We start from the raw sequence: 17,086 nt of genomic DNA on the forward strand, positions 1-17,086 counted from the left end.
TTTAATATTGGATTTTATTTATTTACAATTGTAGTCAACTGCGGAATCGGTATGATCATATGTTGCAAGACTAACAGTGATTCGGCGGGAAAAAGCATGTTTTAAATTAAAGGTTGAGGGAAGCTGCTAAAGGGAGGGGACCAGTAATGAAAACGGCATCAAAACCCACCAGAGAAGAGGAGAAACAGAAGGAAGAATGGCAATGGCCGCGCCGCAAGACGGGGGAGACGAACAGGACTCAAGGTAGAAACCGGCCAGACGCACCGCAGCACACCTAAACGTGCAAGCACAAATACCGAGTAACATGCCAGGTTAGAAAGGCGGAAAATATGGATGCGAAGGTGGGGCCTAGCTAGCTCAATCGGTAGAGCGTGAGACTCTTAATCTCAAGGTTGGGGGTTCGACCCCCCCGTTGGGCTAACATTTTTTTATTTTTTATTTTTTATTTATTTTGAAATACAAACGTCTCACTTTTCCCCTTTTTAGTTTATTATTTTTTTCTTGTGCCCTGTTGTTACAAATCGACTTTGGTTTTGTAACTGAATCTCTCTTTTTGCTGTAAATTGTCTATACTATCAAATAAACTACGCTTCACTGCTTACTATATTGGCTCCTACTTCTGTTGCTACAATTTGACATTAAACTCTTAAATGCTTCCTATATTCGAATATGCTCTGAACCCTATCTCAAGAATGACAAATCAGTTACCATTCAGTCTCGTTTTATTTTGACAGATGTCAATTCAAACTCTTAAACATCTCTCCTTTCTAATGGAAGCACACAAATGGGAAGCAACTCCACATTATCAAACCTTTCATCCTCCAGTAACATTATCACTATCAACATTCACCATCTTTCAACAACAAATATAGCTTTCCAGCTATAAGAATCGTTCAAGCTTTTAGGATTACTAAGTGTATCAGAATCAATTATAGAAGGATCAGCCCTTCATTACAAATTATATACTATAGCAATAGGATTCAGGACACATTATTCATTCAAATGATATCAAACAATAAAATATTATCTCATTCCTACTTAAATCCATATTTATATAGCTCTATAGCTCATTGTCTGTTATTTCATTGAACTTATCAATTATAAGATCCCTTGGGTCCCTTGTATACATTAATACCTCGATTCATTGTACTTTATCTACCTTTATCACTTTATTTGCACATCCCTTTCTTTATTTCTATATTCTTTACTAGTTGGACAACTATAAACCTGGTGCTCATTTCTACATACGAATCTGCTTTGGTTATTTATCTATATATTTACTCTATCTCCACTCTTATTATTCACACTACAATAAACCACTTTGTAACACTGTGTATAGATATAGTTTATAAAGTAGACTTAGATTGTTAAGCGCAAAGAATAAATGGATTATAATTTTTAGCTTATAGAAAAAAAATGTTTGATAGCACAAAAACAATAAAAAAAACTTACTTGAATAAGATCAGACACAAAAACTAGACATATTGATGAAGACAAGAGTTACCGTATTTATACTAAATTCTGGATGTCAAAGTAGCAAGTTATCTTGTACAACACTTTTCACATCTGGTAAACCTCAGCACCTTGATAGCTGAGATGCACTTCAGTTATCGTAGCTTGTCCATGTTGTTGCACAACACAGACATATCTACCCATTCAGATACCTTAATCTTTATAGACAGTTGTAGCCTTTCTGGCACAACATAGATAAATATATATATACAAGAGTAGATTTGAGATAAAAGATAATCCTTTATTATTTTGCAAATTGATTTGATATTTATACTAACTAAAAGGTTACGCACAGATTATATGTGTATCTAAATGTATACGAAAAGCTTTGTTTGACATGAAAGGCAATCTTTATTATTTTTGCAAACTGATTGAATATTTATACTGACGACTAAAGAAGAGTTACGCATAAAGTCTGTATATGCCTGATAATGGGATGTCGTTGACAGAGTTCAGTAGTTCTCACTCTTCTACAAGAACCATTAACTTTAACGCTTTAAATTATAGATAAAATATAACACTCATGTGTTAAAAAATAAACCAAGATGACTATAAATTGATCTTTTATTATTTACAAGTGTGTTTATGCTTCGCATGGCACTCTACTTTCGCTTCGGTGATAACCAGCCTGCGCAGCGGCAGCTCCCGCTATCGATTGCCCTTGCTCATTTTATCAAAATACTGCTACTTTCATTTTGACCCTCCACTTACACATAAAAACCCTTCATATTATCTGTGATACGACTCTTATGTAGTGTTTCACATCCATATACACGTAGCTACCTCATATACGGACAAGCAGAATACTGGTATTTCCCCCTTTCTATTCCTTAGTATCCCTAATACGCCAAAATCTGAGTGAATTTGAGCTACGTTTTCTCGCGTTCAAGGCCGTTTAAGATGGTCAGAATAGCATCAAACAGTTGCTCTCATTTAGCAGTTACTTTCTGACACCTTTGTTGTATTCAAAGATACAGTATTAACAAATTAAGATAGATTTCAAAAAAGGAAGACTGTAAAAAGTAACCAGATACGAAAACTTCTAGATTTATTAACTGATTCAAACACATCCTATTTATAAGAGATCATTACTGATGAATCATCAATCTATCTTGTTGTTTCAACTGAGTCAATACATCGTATCATGTTTATCTAATATCAGTCAATTGAAGGATCTGATTCGTTCAATCAGCCATGATGATACGATCTGTAGCCATCATTATCCTTCACTATCAGAGACCATCATAATCGATTATATGATTCACTTCTGTGTCGAACCTAATGTCCTAATGTAGACAGTGAGAAACAATGTAAATCATGATCCGACTCTTGCTGAGTTACTGAATGTCCGCAACCGCTACAGACTCAACAACCTTTACTCAACTTTTTGGGGATCAAAAAAAACATGACCAAAAATCGACCAAAAAGCATGAGGTACCCCTCCTGGTTTTCATTAAAAATCAAACGATCGCGTTTTTCACCTTGAAAATGAAGACTTTTACTATGGGATATCTTGAATCAAAATGTTACTATCGATCTAACGTAACACCTGAAATCATCTTTGCGGGATTTTGATATGTAAAATTTCAACATTTTGGCCAAAAGCCTCTTTTCATATTTTCGTAAATTACTCAATAAGTTTACTTAAAATATCTGTCTAACGTGGTGCCATTGGATGCGCCTTGAAAAGCACTTCAAGAAAGCTTAAAGACGCATAAGATGATCTTCATATTTTATATAGTCGAATCTGGCAAAATAGTTCAATCGAGTCGAAAATCATCAAAATTTGGCCAATCTGGAACAGACTATGAGCCTGGGTTTGAATTAATTTTGGCTGGTGGTGCTGGCTGGCAAACCCAAATGCCCTTTTTATCATGAAGGCAATACAGTAATAGATGCTTTTGAAGCGTACGGAAAATAGGTGGCAAATTACATGGCACTATATTTATTCATGCTATTCTTCTTGCATTCTATACTTAATAGCGCCAGTCTATCAAAATACTTGTCAGATCAATTTCTTTCCTTTTTAAGGATTTGGAAGTGTTTACTACTAGGGGCTGAACATTTATTATGTTAGCCAGGCCTGACAGATGCCAGGCAACTCGGTTTCCATATTAGGGCTGCAAAAATGTTTATGGACTATAAATCTATTATGTTATAATGATATCCCATACTATAATCGATCCACTGTACACTCTTTTATATACATTTATGTTTTACTTTCTATTTTTTACTTTTTCTTATGTTTATTTGTTTACTGTAGTTGGACAACTATAAACCTGGTGCTCATTTGATAGTTAGATCTGCTTTGACTAATTTATTATCTCTTTTCAACTCTTTTATCAAAACTATACACACTAATACCGATTCGCCTGTAGCATTAGTGATAATGGCCGAATAGAGGGTTGGATAAAGCAGCCTAGTTATAGAGTGAACACATTCACAAATTGCGCAAGCTGCAACTGTATGTATCAACAGTTTTTTATTTATGATTTGAGGGGCTGTGCTGTTGGATAAATGTTGCTGTCTCAAAAGGGCGATTAGAGACGAAAGTAGAGTAAGGACTGGCAATCTGTGGAACAAAACATGTCAATTTTGGAATACGGTGGGTTACATAAACTAAACAGGAAGGGTATAAATGTTGTATAAACCTTTTGCTTCTTTCTTCTGCTTCTCTTTCTTCTTCATCATAGGTTCTTCTGCTTGATCTATATAAAAGAAGACTAATTTCAATTCAATTGCTGTCATGTTAAAGCCTCAATCTGTCAACGAAGAAACACCTCTAATGCCTGCAATGGCAACAGATCAAACAAGTTCCATTGTAGATACCACATTTGGTAATGCCAAGAGATCTGCCAAGAAGGTGTCGCCTTGGTACGTCATTGGCGCTCTATTCGGGTTGACATTTTCATATGGGTAATACTACATTGAAATGCATAATTAAGATATGCCATTGTTAACTTGTATAATCAGTGCACTGTACGCGCCCATGATTCAATTCTACACTACTGTTTTCTGCTATAGGTAATACCACGGAATCCGGGTTTCTTTCTTGCCACTTGTACGCTAAAGTCTTGCTATATAGATACTATCAACAGCAATCAGGCACAACTGATGTTAATATTCCGCTGGAGGATTGCGCTATTCCACAGGTACAAGCCATTGTTTCTGAGGCGAGCGCTATTATTGTGCTGCTAACTTATACTACAAGTAAATACTTTTGATCCAAATACGTTTATGCTTCATTGATAATCTAATGCGTTTATTTACAGCATTACTGGTTGCTAGTTACTACGGCAACCTGTCAGATAGAAAAGGTAGACGTTTTGTCATGATTTCTGCGACGCTTGGTAGCTTGGTAGAGATTGCCTTGTTTGTGATTACTCTGAAATACCCCCAAATCTTTGGAATTACATTACTTTTCATTGCACCCATTTTAAGAAGCCTTTTGGCAGGAGACACTATTCTGGTAGCTGCTATTCAAGCTTATATTTCAGATTGCACATCTGCTGCAGAAAGGTAAATTATATAATAGCTTCAGCAACTAGTCAGGTCTTAACGTCAGTAACAGGACAGTGGCATTCGGAAATATGTTAGCAATTATCTATTTAGGTTCCTCTATTGGCCCAACCGTTGGTTCTTACTTGCTCAACAAGACAAATTCAATCAATAGCATATTCTATATGGTGTTCATCATTCAAATGTGCCTTGGTCTGTACATTTGGCTCATCGTACCAGAATCAAATGTTATTATCAGCCATGACGCACCTACAGGAAAAAAAGACAAGACCTTCTTGCAACGAATCAACTTGTTCTCTGCTCTCCGAGTTCTGTACAGAGGCTCATCTGAGCATGCCTCTCCATACGCACTTGTTCTTGTAGCAGGAATTCAGTTTCTTCTTTTTATTGTTGCCTTGCCTCCTATCCTTTTGTATACCATGCTGCAATTTGGCTGGACAGCTTATGAAGGTGGTCTTTTCGTAAGCTTAGCCTCCATTTCCAGAGTGATTGTCATGTTGGCATTGCTACCCCTGCTCGCAAAGGTTTTTCACAAGAACAAACCTTCATCAACACCAAAACCACCAGCCGCCAAGTCTGTTTCATCGTCTTCGTTTGCCTCCACCGCAACTATGGAGACTCGTAGCAAGGAAGAAATCAAACAAGATGTCATGTTTGATGTCTGGATGATTCGTACTGGCTTATCTGTCGAGACGGTATGCTTTATTTTATTTGGCTTGGTAAGCACATCTGCTGGATTTTCCGTCACTGTTGCTGTTCAGAGTTTGGCAATGCTCGCTGGTCCTTCTCTTCGCAGTCTGTCAACATCCTTGGTGGCTCCTTCCGAAATTGGCGAATTACTTGGCGCCATGGCAGTCTTGGAGGCTTGTGGTTGTAAGTGCTGTATTTTGTCACACCTTGACAGTTAGGGAATTGACGCTTCTTCTTTTTACAGTGATTATCTCTCAACTGACAATTAATACTATCTATAGTGCTTCGGTAGGAATAATGCCTAATCTCATCTTTTTTGTCTGTGCTACTATTTGTGGCCTTGCATTGGCCTTTTCTTTCTTTGTGCATCCATCAAAATCCTTAGAAAAAACGAATGCTGATGCTGAAGAAGCTTGTTAGATTTTAGAAATAAAATCTCATATACCCATTCTATCCGATCAACCAATGCCTCATGTTAATTGCATCTCTCTCTCCCTCACTCAATGACACATTCTGTGTGTCTTTGCCAGAGATTTGATGTGCTCACTTAAATCTGAGTGTGCCACATACTTTTGAATAAGTGCCATGTGAAAGAGACGGCTCGATATTAAGGGATCTATCCTGGTCGGGTTTGATTGAGCATACACAAGCGTTTACGCATGCCATTTAAAATACAAGTTCTTATTTTATTCATATGGACAGAGTTTACATTTATTTGTTGGTAAAAGTAGCAGCTCTCTTTTCAGCAAAGGCGTTCATGCCCTCCTTTTGATCAGCCTAATGCAGATGTGTTTAGTGAATTGCATCTTATATAAGATAGCGTCAATATACTTACAGTGCCAAAGAGAGTTTGGAAGAGGACACGTTCCCAACGCAAACCAGCGCTAAGAGGAATTTCGAAAGCTAACAAACAAATGTTAGTCGATCAGGCAAAACTACATTATGTTACTTTTGGACTCACATTTATTGATCAACTCCTTGGCCATTTGAACAGAAGGCTGACTCATCTCGGCAATAATACCAGCAGTCTTAAGGGCTTCTTCAACAAGATCATCAGCAGGGACAACTTTGCTGACAAGACCCAAACTCAAGGCCTCAGTAGCGTTCAAGTTGATGTTACCGGCCAAGATCATTTCCATTGCCTTAGACTTGCCAACAGCCTTTACGAGACGTTGGGTACCACCAGCACCAGGGATAATACCCAACTTGATTTCAGGTTGACCAAATACGGCCTTCTCACCAGCATAGATAATCTAATGGCAAGTACATTAGTCCCTCAGCTTGTTTGATTCTTCCGTTGATCTACTTACATCACACATCATGGCCAATTCACAACCACCACCAAGCTATTTCAAATTTGATTGGTATAAATAATAGCAGGCTGAAACATAAACAACTTACAGCATAACCATTGACAGCAGCAATAATAGGCTTCTTGATTTCAGTCATTTCGGCCCAGTGACCCAAGAAGTTTTGAGTGTAGGTGTCAACAAAGGTGTTGTCCTTCATTTCCTTGATATCAGCGCCGGCTTAAATTTGAGGGGAGTTAGGAGCGTGGATCTACCCCACATTTTGTAACAAACGACTTACCAGCAAATGCCTTCTTGGAACCAGTGATGACAACAGCACCAATATTCTCATTCTTGTCATAAGAGCGAAGGGCCTCGTTGACCTCAGTGAACAAATCACTGCATAAAGCATTCAAAGCCTTGGGACGGTTCAAGGTGATCAAGCCAACCTTGCCCTTGGTCTCGGCAATGATGTGGGTGTATGACTTTTCGTCAGCAGTGCCAGCGACAGCCTCTGTAGAGTAAACGCGTTAGTTGATGATACTTTTCAACCTGACATGTTTGCGCGTACTTACGTCTAGAGACAAAGGCAGTAGAGAAGGCTCTAACAGAAGTAGCCTTGGTGGCAGATAAAGGTCTAATGATAGAAGGACTAATGAAGCGGAGCATGTTGTAGTTCTTTAAACGATCTTGTGGTCAGAAAGAGGGTGAGAAAGAAGAAAGATAAAAGGAAGAACCTTCACGAAATCTGGACAAGGTTATAAAGCGAACGGAACTTGATTAAATTGCTTTAGTCATCAAATGTGCTTCTTATTTAGGTTATGTTAAAAGATCCATGTTATGCAAACATTTGGCACACCTGGAGCTATGTTGCCTAGGTACATGGCACTATCTTTGCAAGTATCCAGTATCTCTGTTGAGACGCAGTTTCACGCCAATACTGTGAATAAATCAAAGGCCAAAGAGACGCTATTTCTTGGGTCCTTTTGATAGAAATCAAGGGATCCGTTTATGGTGATACTGCAACAGCAAATTTCCCACGCTTGGGGTAGTGTATTCTACTCTGGTATAGACAAGAAGGTTTAATGAACTATATAAGAAAGGAAGGAGACAGTTCTACGGAGGTGACTTGTGAGAAAAGTGCAATGCCATCAGGTAAAGAAATGAATGTAGCCCAATACAAGTGTTCCTGCGCCTGTAATAGTGCCTATCATATACTGCAAAATCTGTAATTTGATGCCTTCCATTTGTCTCTTGAGCGCCTGTATCTCGTTCTCAATTTTATCATCTGTCTGCTGTAATCGATTATGCTGTTCAATTGTTTCGTCTCGAATACGTCCTTTATCCAAGTTCAAATCGAGACGAACGCCTGCCTGGCTTCTCACCAGCTCTTCTCTTAGTGTCTTTTTTAGCTTTTCAATTTCTGCTTTGAGCCTTTCATTGGCCGTCTTTACTTCCTCCACATCCATTCTTTCCATCTGCTGTATCTCTTGCTTCAATTTGCTGAAATCTTCTTTATAGCGGGTGATTGTCTTCTCTTGATCAGCTTTACTCACTAAATCGTTTGTTACATTGGTAGTGCTGTATGGTCAATTCCGCACAATTAGAGCGTTGCATCCATTGTCAGTCGTGTGGCATACTACATACCTTTCATCTACAACATCATCTAAAGCATGAATCACTGTTCTAGCTTGTGCTGCAGAGAATCCTTCTTTTTCTAATAGTCTTGCAAATCGCTCTGCGTCAAAAAATGGTATCTGAATCTTTCTGCCAACTCCTGTTGCAGGTGAAGCTCGTGTTCTCAACCAACGGGCATTTTGAGTGGAATACAAACGGCAAAAATCTGTCATTATACACTGTAAATCAGCGGCATCTTGCAATTAGCATGCACACATACCCTTTGTTGATGGATTTGTTGCTCTGATAATGTTCATTGTGGTATTAAATAAGAGGAAGCTAATGCTACAACAACCTCTGGGACAATTTTAGTGAAGGGTGCTGTGCAAATAGTCACAATCCGTGCCTGAAATGATGGTTGATAGCTTGAATCATCAAAGCTTGTAGAACTATAGATCATATCATAGACCATTCTATGCCAATATGAACATGGAAAGGGCATACAGAGTATATTGTTTTGAGGTTTTGCTTCAACAAAAATGAAAAGCAAGATTAGTTTTGAAAACATGCATGAAAGCAGACCATCTAGGTGATTGATCTCCTTCCACACACACACACATCCTCCATCTTTTGTTCTAGTCTATGCTTTGAAATAGCCGTCATAAGGAAGCTGTCTGGTAGCATCAGATTGAACATCTTGATATGGCTACCAATTTTACCACACGATGGGATACATGCAGTTAGTCATTTCTAATGAGAGCGATGATGCAATTTTAGCTTTCTGTGGCGATAGAGAATGTATAGCCTGATTTGCTTGTAAAGACCGTTGTTATGAATTGTGTCTCTAAGGTCAGTGATATTAAGCATAAGCTGGAGAATATGGATCATTGGGCACATTTGTGACCGACAACAAAATTTGACTGACCTCAAGTCATTACTAGAGGGTCAATTCTTTCCTAACATTACATAAATCATGGAATCCTCACTTCGCGAACAAGTACGTGAACACATTACAGAATATTCAGAGCTCGTAAAAAACTATTTCACAGCACTATCATCAGTGGCAGAGAACAATGTCGTGGATACTGTAAATGGACCAGACCAGATTATTAAAAAAATGGCACTTGTTGATGATAAACTGCAAAAAGCGGTTGAACACAGTAAGTCTTACCGATGGCCATTAGCACAAGGAGGTCATTCACACGTTAAATACAGTCGAGAGCCACCAAATTCGCCAGCAGCAGATCATTCAAGTTCAAGATGAAATATACCAACACAATGTCGCTTTGCTAGAAATCATACAGAAATTGGGAACAGTGCGCGAGGAGCTGGACCTCTCGCTGACGCAAGCCAAAGTCGAGCTCAAAGCCATCAAGTATGCCAACGAATGTAACTATAAATATCAGCCGTATTGCAATGCGAGTCAGCTAAAACCTTTTATTCCTTACAACAGCCAATATCCAATTTACAGACGTCTTGTCGTACGCATCAAAACTATCGAAATATACCTCTGCACCACCCAATTTCGATAGCGTTAATAAGGATGTCAAGGTAGATTTTGAAAAGCCATACCCGGATGAAGAGAGAATGCGTCGCGGTTTGTTATACTGGCAAAATGCACCACAGCAAAGATTGGAGGACAAATGTAAGGGCACAGGACAGATGGAAAAGTGTATTTTACTCATTTCTGAATGAATCATGTAGTCGAGAGCTCGGATGATGGGATGTCAGGAAACGAGGAAATGGAAGAGATCAACACAAACAAACAAGCAGAGGACACAGGTGGAGATCCATTTTGGATTCTAGATTTGAATCCGGATATGCAATCATAGAGCTCATTTGTGTTATTACAAGAGATAAAGGTGTTTTATCGCATATCATTTGTATGTGTGTTAAGTGGTAGCATTAATTCTAGTGGATTCGTTTATCGCAAAGGATGTATTTTGTACATTGGTATGATTATAAGGCTTTTTTTTTACTGTGCTATGGTACACGTAATGCGGCAGTGTGGTGTAAATTTGAAAAATCCGCGAAATGAAACCTTTTGACATTTGTTCTGTTTCTTTCCTTATATTACAAAGTGTGGAATCTAAGAGTTATCGATTCGGACTAAGGGTGGCGAGTTTCTTTGATATTAAGTCTTTGACCCGCCCTAATTTGCTGACGTTTATAAGCATCTTGATCTCTCGACGCTCGTAACCGGGTAAAGGAATTTTGATTGAGGGAAGTATGGAGAGAGCATTCAAAAACTTTTTTTTGGGGGATTAGCCGTACTTTCACCTTCACGTTGGTTAATCTTGTATGTATTGAATAGTGTTTCTGTTCAAGAAGTCAAGAAAAGTGCATAGTATGAAGATATGAAAATTTAACAAATAACAATCTAAATATGAAAAGCTCATTCATACATTTTGCCTTGTTTGTTTAAGATCTTTTCTTCTGTAAGCAGCGCAATAACTTTGCCTTTCATTTCAGAAGGATTACATTTCACAAGAATGTAGTTTTTACCAATTTCGACTAATAATAGAATTGCCATATACGATTCGCTGGTGTTGCTCTTAAGATGGCGACGTAAAGCTGACCATGCGTAACTACATGACTTCTATGAGATATACAGCAACTTTTTTTGAGAGATTGTCATTGAAAAAAGACATTTTTATAGGAAAAAACTCTCAAAAAAGCAAAGAATTATTCAAGCTAAATGATTACCCTTTCAAATTTGTGATTCCCATTTTTAATCAACATCGCAATCACCATTGTCATCATCAGAAAGGCATTGGGTTAAACCAACAGCACCAACACCAAATTAATTTAAACTCAGAAAAATTCAGCTGTTAAAGATTGGGCAGATTTTGGCTATTTTCAACTCGATTATTCTATTTTGTGAGATTCGACTATATAAATTGTAATGGACATCCGATACTTCCTTAAGCTTTCATGACTCTTTCCAGTAAAAAACAGAAACCACCTGGTACACCAGTACCTGGTCAAAAAGGTTATGCTGCCGCAGTCAAACCTCGCATTACCACCACCTCTCACTCTCTCATACATGGAGAGGTTGTTCCTGAACACACTGGTACGCCTACCGCATCTACCACGCCTCCCACCAACGACAAAATCAAAACTCGTATTTGGCGAGATGTTCGCACAGACAATGGCTACTTTCTTGATATCTCCAAGATAACTAACAAGTCCGATCAGCAACATTTGCAGATACTGAATGACCAGTATCAAGCATCCAACTTCCTTGGGATCAAGTTTTTGGGCAAGGCCACCCAAAGATACATCGAGGTTTACCCCACCAACGACATCGTCGACCGCTTCTTAACCGAAGGTGTCCTTTATGAATCCGAGAACCCCAAGATTCAACTGTTTCCTTGCAAAGCTGTAGATGGAGAAGGCAAGCTCATTCAGATCTCGCTTACTGACATTCCCTTTCTCCCTCAAAGACAATTGTTAGAAGCACTATCCAAGGCTATCGATGTGTTTGGAAAGATTTTAGACCTCGGTCTAAATTACGAACAGTCCATAGGTTGGTTCATGGGCACTGGGTATGCAATCATCCAGCAACTACCCAATGTCGAATACCCAACCTTGCACCATAGCATTACTTGGCAGACCGCAACTAAAGCCGACGAATTTTGCCACGCCACCTTCCCCGACATGGGTACATGGTGTCGCTACTGCCACGAAGAGGGCCACACTAAGTTTGAATGTTCTAAGGCATTGGTCCGCATCATCTGCTATAATTGTGATAAAGCTGGCCACCGTCAGGACACTTGCTCCAAGCCCAAGAAAGGATCCTCGGATTGGGAATTCAAAAAGGCTCGAAAGATTCCAGTAACAACCTCATCTGCAGAGGCCGATAAGTCTAAATGGGCATTCAGCATTAATAAGAATTCGGATGATGGTAAGCAACAATCTCAGGGACAACAACAGCAGCGCCAGGAACAACAAGCCAGTATTAAGTCAAATGATCAGACCACCAAGGCAACTCCACCAATTATGAAGTCAGGCTCCTTGGCAGAGAGGCAGGCTGGATCAGTAGATCCCACTCCCACCCAAGAGTCCCAGTCTATGTCTGAGGACGAGGATAATGACGATGATGATTATCTGCCTTCAGCAGGCGAACTAGAGAGCGAACTTGAGAGCGAGGTGGAGTAGATGAGCGACATTGAAGCGACTGAGGATGAAGTCGCCAACCTCCAGCGTGAACAGGAGGAACATCTGGCACACATGCAATTTGACAACGGTGATAGCAACACCAATACCAACATTCAGACATCTCCTTCCAAAAATCATAATGATTCTGCGGCTCACCGCCATAAATCGTTATAATTATGACGAAGACCATCCAATTCAAATACGCTTCACTAAACTCCAACAGTCTAGTGAAAGTAGGCCATCCACAAACACAATCACCTTACCTCCGCCACCTTCGACTTCAACAGTTCAACATAATTTCACTCCAAGAAACTCACGCTACTGATACTACTATTACTTCAATTGAATTACAACTACAAGCTCAACAATATTTATGGACATACTATTGCGGTATTGTCTCTTATTCTTCAGGCTATATACTGACCAAGATTGCTACTAGTTACCTATATGAATCTGATAGATACATTCTTTGCAAGGTTCATCATCCTCACAGCTTTTATGAACCTTTTTACATTTTAAATTTATACGCCCCAGCAACTTCTGACCATTGCCCTCGACAGGAGTTCTTCGAGTCAATTTACAACCTGCTCTCAACGCTATCAGAGACCATCGACCTCGAACGACTACTGCTATCCGGGGACTTCAATTATGATTATGTGCGGGACATCACCAATGCCACTCGTATTGTAAAGACATCGCTGAATTGGCTGGGTTATTTAGAGCAGCACTTTCACAACTGCTTGATACTCAATGACATGGATTCGGTGCCAATCTATCAACACGCCTCGTCCACTATAGACTTTATATTTGCTGGGCAAGCCTTACGACACCTGCTGAGCGATGCGAACGTCGGCTTTCTTTCTCTCTCTTGGTCGGATCATGCCATCCTTGAAGTTACTCTCAAGCTTGGAAAATCCAAACTGGGCCCAGAACTTTGGAGGGGCAATCCCTGTTACGCCAACAACCTAACGTTTCAGAAACAACTGGCAGAGAAAATCAACGCTACAATGGATATAATAGCTGTGGACATGACACCTCAGGATAAGTGGGAACAGATCAAACGGGTGACTAAAAAGGTTATCCAGAAGTTTGGGGTAAAACATGTCAGCTGGCGCAAGATGAGTATCAAGCATTTGGAACGCAAACGAAATCGCCTTTTGAGATCCAAGCCCCCCCAAAGCTACTCTTCGCTTACTGCTACCAAGGATTGACTCTATGTTACAGATCTTGCAACAGGAACTGGTGGATGTTGCTGCCCTCAAGGCTGGGGACACTTGGCGTGAGAAAGGGGAAAAATCCGCCGGTTACTTGAAGCGACTCCATCAAAAACGACAATCTCAACAGTATATGGCGTCCCTACAAGCCCCTGGTTCATGTTGCGACCTAGGCGATGCTGTCTCAGGTGCTGAAGTCCCTCAAGAAGGGGTGGATAGTGCCATGGCTCACGGTGATCTAGGTGATACTGGTATGGCTCTCGGTGTTTCTGGTGAAAGTGGTAGTGCTGGTGAAACTGGTGGTGCTGAAACTACTGGTGATGCAGAAGACAATGCTAGGGATCAAGACGACGCAAGGCTCTCTCTGGACGGACTGAGTACTGACTCCTCTGACGATGATTTTGAATCGGATGGTGATGAGGAGACTCAGGTGGGGACAGGGCCTCCGGGTGAGCGGCCGTGGATATCAGGCAGCCTTGAAGATATGAAATCGTTCGCATGGCAATATTATATGGACCTATACAAAGCTGATCCTGTAGCACCTAGCGACATTGAAACATATTTGGATACAGTGGCATTTGAGAACGTACTTACCATAGTAAAAGTCTTTATTTCAAGGTCAAAAATGCGATCGTTTGATTTTTGGTAAAAATCATGAGGGATACCTCATGGTTTAGAGTCGATTTTTGGCCATTTTTTTTGGTCCCAAAAAGTTGAGCAAAGGTGTCAGGAAGTTACTACTACTCGAGTACAATTGTTTGGCGTCATTTCGGTGGCTCAGAAAGGTCTACATGTCGAGAAATGAAGACTTGAAAGCCGTGAAATTTGCTTATGTTTTTGCTTTATAGCTTTTATATACACGGCATGAATCACATCTTTAGTAGCTGTAATCTTCTGGAAAGGCAGTTCTGCAGCCTGTGTAACTTCTAATTCGAACAGGAGGCATATTGATTTTGGTAAAGCTGATTCATGCAAATTTTGATATGTTATGTTGTCAGTAAGCTTATTAATAATGGAAATGAGAAGCAGAATTTGCTTCTTTAACACTATGGTTTTGCAACTTTGCTTCGCTATGGTAAAACCCTCATTAAGACAAATGTTACCAAATGTTGGATTAGATGTTTATGTTCTTGGTGGAGGGGCTGAGCCCCTCCCCAAAACCCTCCGCAATGCCGGCTTTGCAGGTGCCTTGTACGGCACTCTATACACTATTTTCAGAAATTATTGGGACATTTTTAAAAAAAATTGGTACTAATTCTGAATAAATATTGGGTCAATTTATAATTAAATTTGGGACAAATCTTGAACTATTTTGGAACACTTGCCTAATTAATATTGGGACACATATAAAAAAAACATTGAGACATTTTCAGAGAAAGTAAAATTCATTTATTACAATGGCTCTTTCGCCAAACAAACATCGAATTTCTTAACAGAGTAGCGAGCAGAACCTTCAAGATCACTGTACAATACATCATTGCATGCATCGGTAATCCTGGTCGAAAGTGTTTCAGTTTTTAAGAGCCTCTCCCTCTTGAGTTTACTCTTGACCACATGCCAGAATTGCTCAATAGGATTAAGCTCAGGGGAGTATGGTGGGAGGTAAACACATCTGTAACCTCGCTGAATGATATACCTCTCAATATCCTTGGCTGTATGGATGGGTGCATTGTCCATAACAAGATAAAAATCTTTGAATTGCTCATGCTGGTCCATGATATCAATCGTTTTCGCAATAAAGTTAAAGTAGTGGCCAGTTACAGTACCCACAGTTGTTGTTGCTTTTCCAGAAGAAGTGCCAGCTAACTTTCTTTTCTTGTTGGATGTTCCAGGCAACCTCACTTGAACATTCAACACTCCCCATACGCTAGTTGCGCCAATAATAGTGGTAGTTTTCGCTCTTGTTTGAGGTACAGGCACTTCAGCTCGAGTTCCTTTCTCTGACCAAGCCATTGTTCGCTTCAAGTTAATATGGAAAGCTGACTCATCAATGAAAACACAGTTGGACATGTAATCCATGTCGGTTTGGCTCCATTTGACTACCCAGTCGTACCGGTTTTGAATGTTTTCAGGCGAGTTTCTTTCTTTGGAATGGAAATGAGCTTTCTTGAAAGTCAAGGCAAGATCATTGGTCATGTAGTTGTAAATAGTCGTTTGGCTGATAGTCAAACCCGAGAAAGCCCTAACAAGACTCTCATGAGCTTGTTCGATTGTTACTGATGGATTATCTTCAAATTCTAGTTTTAGGTGCTTCGTATGGTCTTCGTTCAAAATCTTTGGTCGACCTGCTCTCTTAACTGGCTCTTCATCGTCCTCAATTTCTTTGTTAACCTTTTTTTGATCCTCTGCGTACCATCTGTAAGCGGTTGTTCTTGATATATGGCCGTGCGCTTTCCAAGCTTGATTAGGATTCATGCCATGGTCGTAGATAAGGATAAAGAATCTTGCCTTGTCTTTGTCTGTGTAGCTGTTATATTCAGTCTTGGGCACATTTTTCTTATTTTTAATCTTTTTCTCTTTTAGTACGGTCAATTCTCTTTCAGGTGGCTTCCTATCAACATAAGTATTGTAGTTGGTAATGTTACCGAGAGGGAAGGCTTCGTTGTCTACATCCATCTCAACAGCTTCGTTTCCATGCCCATCGACTGGAGCATTTATTCCGTCTTCGTAGTAAATTCTGATATCTGACATGTTATGAATAACGAAGAAAGCGACTATGATTTCATCTCAAATCCCATTTAGTTTTGTCTCATTATAATTTCGAAAAGTGTCCCAATATTAATTAGGCAAGTGTTCCAAAATAGTTCAAGATTTGTCCCAAATTTAATTATAAATTGACCCAATATTTATTCAGAATTAGTACCAATTTTTTTTAAAAATGTCCCAATAATTTCTGAAAATAGTGTACTTTAATTTTTTATGTCTCTGCTCTCTGATTGGCCATTTCGGCGTTTTTTTTCATAGTTTTCTAGTATACAGATTCTAAAGATGAGGTGGAAATAAAATGTGGCAGACTCGCTGTTTCCTTACTGAAAACCGCAAGTTAGAGGTTCTACCTGTGGAACAGACTGAAGTGACTTTTTG

General features: G+C 39.5%; 7 protein-coding genes and 1 non-coding gene across 8 annotated transcripts; 5 read left to right on the forward strand and 3 right to left on the reverse strand.

Moving 5' to 3' along the window:
• Positions 1-346: 346 nt before the first annotated feature.
• ATC70_004229 lies at positions 347-419 on the forward strand. The gene has a single exon. It is a non-coding gene; the product is annotated as a tRNA-Lys (tRNA).
• A 3,839-nt stretch (positions 420-4,258) lies between these two features.
• Positions 4,259-6,141, forward strand: ARP5 (Nuclear actin-protein involved in chromatin remodeling; the record flags this gene model as incomplete). The annotated part of the gene is made up of 6 exons (XM_064823537.1): positions 4,259-4,428; positions 4,486-4,536; positions 4,598-4,722; positions 4,785-5,031; positions 5,084-5,904; positions 5,966-6,141. 6 exons carry the CDS (start codon positions 4,259-4,261, stop codon positions 6,139-6,141), a joined length of 1,590 nt encoding a protein of 529 aa, XP_064688362.1.
• A 291-nt stretch (positions 6,142-6,432) lies between these two features.
• Positions 6,433-7,679, reverse strand: ATC70_004231 (uncharacterized protein; the record flags this gene model as incomplete). The annotated part of the gene is made up of 7 exons (XM_064823538.1): positions 6,433-6,498; positions 6,557-6,624; positions 6,683-6,974; positions 7,032-7,067; positions 7,123-7,250; positions 7,312-7,524; positions 7,586-7,679. The coding sequence occupies 7 exons, from the start codon at positions 7,677-7,679 to the stop codon at positions 6,433-6,435; spliced, it is 897 nt and encodes a 298-aa protein (XP_064688363.1).
• Positions 7,680-8,161: 482 nt separating this feature from the next.
• PEX14 (peroxisomal membrane protein pex14) lies at positions 8,162-8,944 on the reverse strand (the record flags this gene model as incomplete). Its single annotated transcript, XM_064823539.1, has 3 exons — positions 8,162-8,591; positions 8,658-8,853; positions 8,908-8,944. 3 exons carry the CDS (start codon positions 8,942-8,944, stop codon positions 8,162-8,164), a joined length of 663 nt encoding a protein of 220 aa, XP_064688364.1.
• A 656-nt stretch (positions 8,945-9,600) lies between these two features.
• ATC70_004233 (uncharacterized protein) lies at positions 9,601-10,459 on the forward strand (the record flags this gene model as incomplete). The annotated part of the gene is made up of 4 exons (XM_064823540.1): positions 9,601-9,787; positions 9,843-10,016; positions 10,081-10,272; positions 10,332-10,459. 4 exons carry the CDS (start codon positions 9,601-9,603, stop codon positions 10,457-10,459), a joined length of 681 nt encoding a protein of 226 aa, XP_064688365.1.
• Positions 10,460-11,561: 1,102 nt separating this feature from the next.
• On the forward strand, positions 11,562-12,788 carry ATC70_004234 (uncharacterized protein; the record flags this gene model as incomplete). The annotated part of the gene is made up of 1 exon (XM_064823541.1): positions 11,562-12,788. The coding sequence occupies one exon, from the start codon at positions 11,562-11,564 to the stop codon at positions 12,786-12,788; it is 1,227 nt and encodes a 408-aa protein (XP_064688366.1).
• Positions 12,789-12,964: 176 nt separating this feature from the next.
• On the forward strand, positions 12,965-14,651 carry ATC70_004235 (uncharacterized protein; the record flags this gene model as incomplete). The annotated part of the gene is made up of 2 exons (XM_064823542.1): positions 12,965-13,882; positions 14,013-14,651. 2 exons carry the CDS (start codon positions 12,965-12,967, stop codon positions 14,649-14,651), a joined length of 1,557 nt encoding a protein of 518 aa, XP_064688367.1.
• Positions 14,652-15,394: 743 nt separating this feature from the next.
• Positions 15,395-16,693, reverse strand: RRP45 (3'-5'-exoribonuclease; the record flags this gene model as incomplete). Its single annotated transcript, XM_064823543.1, has 1 exon — positions 15,395-16,693. The coding sequence occupies one exon, from the start codon at positions 16,691-16,693 to the stop codon at positions 15,395-15,397; it is 1,299 nt and encodes a 432-aa protein (XP_064688368.1).
• Positions 16,694-17,086: the final 393 nt, after the last annotated feature.

This window comes from Mucor velutinosus (genome assembly GCF_035048745.1).
Source record: "Mucor velutinosus strain NIH1002 chromosome Unknown tig00001540, whole genome shotgun sequence".
NCBI classification, from domain to species: Eukaryota; Fungi; Mucoromycota; class Mucoromycetes; order Mucorales; family Mucoraceae; genus Mucor; species Mucor velutinosus.